We start from the raw sequence: 5,263 nt of genomic DNA, 5'->3' as shown, positions 1-5,263 counted from the left end.
GCCAATGACCTGCTTTCTTTCTGATCCCAGGCTGCGCTCCCCCTGTCGGATAGTAAATCCCAGGTAACGTACCTTCTGTCAGCAGATCTGAGCTTTTTTCTTGGACACTTTACACCCATAGTCCTCCAGGTGCCGGAGTAGGGCGTCCGTTCCCTTGGCGCACCCGACTGCTGTGGGGTGTCCCAGCAGAAGGTCATCAACGTACTGGAGCAACACACAGCCTAGGTCTCTGGTGGGAAACTTCTGGAGGTCTCGAGCCAATGCCTCCCCGAAGATGGTGGGGGAGTTCTTGAACCCTTGGGGAAGCGAGGTCCAAGTGTAGTGAGTAGTGACACCTGACTCCGGATCTTCCCACTGAAAGGCAAACAGCTTCTGGCTCTCACGGGCTAATCTGATGCTAAAGAAAGCATCTTTCAGGTCCAAGCAGGTGAACCAGGTATCCTCAGCTGGCAGCAACCCCAACAATGTGTACGGGTTAGGTACCGTTGGATGTAAAGTCACTGTAGCTTGATTAACCAAGCGCAAATCCTGTACTGGCCTGTAGTCCTTGGTCCCTGGCTTGGGAACCGGCAGGAGGGGAGTAGTCCATGGACACTGACAAGAAAATATAATTCCAAAGGTTCTCAGGTGCTTGAGATGGACCTGGATACCTTCAAGAGCTTCTCTGGGGACTGAGTACTGTTTTTGCCTAACCGGCTGTGCCCAGGCTTAACTTCTATAAGTACGGGGGCTTGGTTGACGGCCAACCCTGGAGGGTTGTCTTCTGCCCACACTTTTGGCCACCGCTTAGCCAGAGCGGGTCTTATCTCTTGGCTCAGCTCAGTTAAGAAAAGTCTCCATTCTTCCTCTTGGGGTACCGTAAGGGTCATAATGACTCCCATTCCAGGTCAGTTTAGCAGCAAAGACCTGTGCTCTGAAAAAGAGATAGTGGCTCTCAGCTCGCTAACAAGTCCCTTGCCAACAAGGGCAAGGAACAGTCAGGCATGTACAAAAACTGGTGAGTCACTTTATGTCCTCCTACAGTACAAGTCTGAGGGAATCAGAAAGCTTGCTTTGCTGAAACCCCCGTGGCTCCAATTACCTCAATAGTCTTTTTGGATAAGGGGGCGACTGGGGTGGTTACTACAGAATGTTCAGCACTGGTATCTACAAGAAAATCAATGTCTTTACACCCGACTGTCATCCTGACCATAGGCTCTTTGGGGGCACTTGAGCCGGGTCCCCCTCAGTCCAATAACCCTTCTGCCAGGTTGAGCAGGGCCCCTTCCTCCTTGTCTGGAGCCTCCTGCTCTGAGCCTCCTTGTTTTCCTTTTAGCTGAGGGCATTTGTTCTTCCAATGTCCCATTTCCTTACAATAAGCACACTGGTTACTCTCAGGGGCATTTGTACCCCAGTTTTGTGTCGCAAACCAGCTGCCAAGGGAAGGGTTTCTCCCGAGGCTTCACCTCCTCTCTTGTCTACTCTGGGTGGCCTAGGGATATGTTTGTCTTGCGGAGGCGCAAGCACTGTGGGCTCAAGAGTGGGGAGCCTCTCTCCCTGGTAAGGGGAGGGCACCACTGGGATCACTGGTGCCATCTCCTGCAATGGATCTTCTGATGTTGGGTCGAACAGAACTTCAGGAGTTGATTTCCCTCGGCGAGTGGAGCGGGATCCTTCCTTGGCTGTCTGTCCCTTTGCTACTAGCACTGCTGCTGCCTGCCCTCTTAGCCACTGTGGGGGGTCTAGCACCAGTTGTAACCAAGTGTCTATGTATGGCAACTGGTCTGAGTGTCCTGACTTACCAGTTACCTTGTGCCATACCTTAGAAACAAGGAACCTGTCCAGGCTTCCTTCTGATGGCCAACCCACTTCTAATGTTGGCCAATCTATTTCACACAAAGTTCTAAGTTTTCCTGGTGTCATAGTAACCCCAGAGTCTCCATTAAATCCCTTCTTAAAATGTTTCAACATAGTTCCTAGCGGAGTGGGCTTACTTTGTGTCTGACCCATGTTTCCTCGAGACAAAACACCACGCTCACACCACATGCACACCACAAAACAAAGAACGGGTAAAAAGGGCGCACACACACCTTTTCAGTTTATACCAAACCAGAATCAAAACCAAAATCAGAGTACCCAGAAATCCGAGCCAGGTCAAAACCAAAACCAAAGTATCAAACAATTCAAGTCAAGTCAAAAACAAAAACCAAAGTGCTGGTACAGGCATGCTGTGGGTGATCAGGCCACGCTTCCACTCAAATGGAGTGGGCAAGTTCCAAAGACTAGTCTTACCAAGTTTCAGATGTCCGGACTTAAAGTGCAGGTTCCTTCCTGGTGTTCAGCCACTGTGTTGATCCTCCACGGGGACCTGCTGTGCACTGCTCGGAGGAAGCATTCCACCGGGGCAATTGCCTACACGGGAGCGCTCTCAGGATCCGCATCGCTCCAGCTGGCCAGAGTTCCCCCAAGGGATGCTCTATAGGGCAGGCATAAGCTGCCTAAGGGGCTGCCTCGACCATCCGTTAATCACCTCACTTCCCGGTCAGGGAACCAAGAAATGTAGCAGGACGAGCCGCAGATAAAACTCCTCAGACACCGGATTAAAGAAGGAAGAGGTTTTTTATTCAGCCAGGAGCCTTGGCAGACTCGCGTCTTAACAGCCGAGCTCCCGGAGAAAGAAATATTTGGCCTTTTTAAAGGGAGGGGCTGTAGAAATCGCACAGCCCGTTCGGAGGATGCTAAAGGGGCCTAGGCAGAAGGGAAGTGGCCGTGCCCGGGCCTGCCTGCCACTAGATCCCCACCCATCTATGACTGCTCAGTCCTGCTCTCCTACCAGACCCACCTTTCCCTGAAAAGCCAGCGCACCCCACCCACTCCCTGCCCAGTCCAAACTCCGAGGCTGGGCGAGGCACTGATCCACGGCTGGAACGACCCGGGCAGCCTCTGGGTGAACAGCAGCCTGTCCGCGGACAGCGAACCGAGACCAGCAAGTTGACCATGCGGCTGCACGGACTTCGGGCGCGGCTGAGTGCGGTGGCCTGTGGGCTCCTGCTGCTTCTAGTCTGCGGCCAGGGTGAGGCTCCCACGGAGGGGCGACAGGGACCGGGCTCAGATCTGCCAAATGCTGCGGAGGCAGAACCTGACAGTGCGGGAGGGAAGGTGCCTGGGAGGCAGGAGCTGGTGTAGATGACAGCGTGGAACTCGTGAGCCCCACGCCATGCCTCCCAGCCGCCCGAGGTGGGCTCCTAGAAGCGCAGAAAGGGTCTGGCTGCAGGACACCACGGCGAAGAATCAGCAGAGTACAGGGGATCCAGGAGCGCCAGGACATGCCAGGCAGGGTCGGCAGCCCTGGGTGGGAGTGGGTGAGGGATTGGGGGTGCGGGGATTCCGTCCATTTCCCTCTTATGATTGTGGCAGTAGAGGGTGCTGTCGGCCGGTAATAACAATAATAGTTTCTCGCAGCATCTGGCTCTGAGTGTGTGGCGTCCTTGGCCAGGGGGGCGCCCTGACCCCTCCAAAGGGGCTTCAGACAAGATTAGTGGTCCTTGGGGAACAGAAGCCCCCAGGGGCCAAATCCTAAAGGGGATCCAAAAGGCTGCAGTGGCTGGGAGTGATTGGCTCACGCTTGTAATCCCAGCACTTTGGAAGGCCCAGGGGGAGAATCGTTTGAGCCCAGGAGTTGGAGGCCAGCCTGGGCAATATAGTGAGACTCGGTGTGTACAAAATATTTAAAGAAATTAAAGGGCTGTGGTGGCCTGTGACCTGTAGTCCCAACTACTTGGGAGGCTGAGGTGGGAGGATCACTCTAGCAGGGGAGGTTGAGGCTGCAGTGAGCCTTCATCACACTAATGCACTCCAGCCTGGGTGAAAAAGCAAATATCTTTTTCAAGAGAAAAGAGCCAAAGAGCTGTGGTGTCCCTCACGCTATTTACTTCATCCTGGGCAAAGGTACAACTTGGTTTCCAGGGCAAAGGTGACGGCTCTGTGTGCCCGCCAGGCTTCTCCCGGCCCTTATCAGAAGCTCCAGGATTGTTTCCGCCTTTGGTCCTGTTACCTGAAACTCTCCTAAGTCTATAATATGACTGTCTCTCCCAACCCTTTCCTAATTTAATCTGCCCAGGTGGAGTCCATACTCCCTCTGCCCCATGGTGCACTCCTGCAGGGCTTCCTCCCGTGCCTGCCCTTGACCACATTCTAGAATTCACCAAGAGCCCAGCAGGAAGATTTGCCCGGCCTCACAGATGGCTACCTTTTAAAATATTTTTGGCCAAGCACAGTGGCTCACACCTGTTATCCCACACTTTGAGAGGCAGAGATGGGAGGATCACCAACATCACTCATGGTTTGGAGGATGCTTTCTTTATGTCATTTCTTGCCACCTTGGGCATGATATCCCTGAGGACAGGAAACATGCCTGCTCAATTCCCACCATCATCCTACTGTCACATGACCTGGCACACAGTTGAAAGGACACTCTAGTCCCAACAAGGGCATGTGACTCTTTGTTTGAGTGTCTTAGGGCTGAATGATGGTGCCAGGCCCCAAGGAACCTCAGCCTGGTGGGATGGAGACAGGCCCAGGGAGGCAGAGTGGGAAGGGACTGTTACAGGCAGGAAGTTCGTAAAGCCTGTGTTTATATCAGGATCCCTTGAGCTGAGCTGAGGGTGGCAAGGAGGCAGCAATAACAACAGTATGGGAGGGCAGCTGATTGGTCAAACCCAACCGTGATGTCTGTCTCTCTGCCAACAGGCCAGGACTCTGCCAGTCCCATCCGGACCACACACGCGGGCCAGGTGCTGGGAAGTCTTGTCCATGTCAGGGGCGCCGATACCGGGGTCCATACCTTCCTGGGAATTCCCTTTGCCAAGCCACCTCTAGGTCCGCTGCGATTTGCACCCCCTGAGCCCCCTGAATCTTGGAGTGGTGTGAGAGATGGAACCACCCATCCGGCCATGTAAGCTCTCCCAGGGGTCCAGGGAACTCCATGCCCTAGGGCAGGGATGGGGGTGCGCTGAGCTCAGCTAGGCTGCAATTGTCATGTCACCTAAACCCCCACAGCCAGTTTTCCTTCTGAGTTTTGTGGATCCCCACGTGCATTTTTCCAATGAGCATGCTGAGGCTCGGGAGGGCCAAATAACTTCTCAGACTCCTGGCTCAAGGGTTGGCATTTGGGAGGCATTGGCTCCAGGTGCTGAAGGGAGGGGCAGAGACACAGATCTCCCCAGATTCTGGTTATGCCAAGCTTTCTCTGCCACCAGGGGCAGGTGTCTCTGGGAAAGTTTCG

General features: G+C 54.0%; 1 protein-coding gene across 1 annotated transcript; it reads left to right on the top strand.

Annotated features, from left to right (window-relative positions):
- Positions 1-2,678: 2,678 nt before the first annotated feature.
- Positions 2,679-5,080, top strand: LOC112617490 (cocaine esterase-like). The gene is made up of 2 exons (XM_025374251.1): positions 2,679-3,052; positions 4,729-5,080. The coding sequence occupies exons 1-2, from the start codon at positions 2,977-2,979 to the stop codon at positions 4,935-4,937; spliced, it is 285 nt and encodes a 94-aa protein (XP_025230036.1). The 5' UTR covers positions 2,679-2,976; the 3' UTR covers positions 4,938-5,080.
- The last annotated feature ends 183 nt before the right edge of the window (positions 5,081-5,263 follow it).

Source organism: Theropithecus gelada, unplaced genomic scaffold, assembly GCF_003255815.1.
Source record: "Theropithecus gelada isolate Dixy unplaced genomic scaffold, Tgel_1.0 HiC_scaffold_209, whole genome shotgun sequence".
NCBI lineage: Eukaryota > Metazoa > Chordata > Mammalia > Primates > Cercopithecidae > Theropithecus > Theropithecus gelada.
Note: the sequence above shows the minus strand (reverse complement) of the source record. Positions and strands in the feature narration are given on the sequence as shown.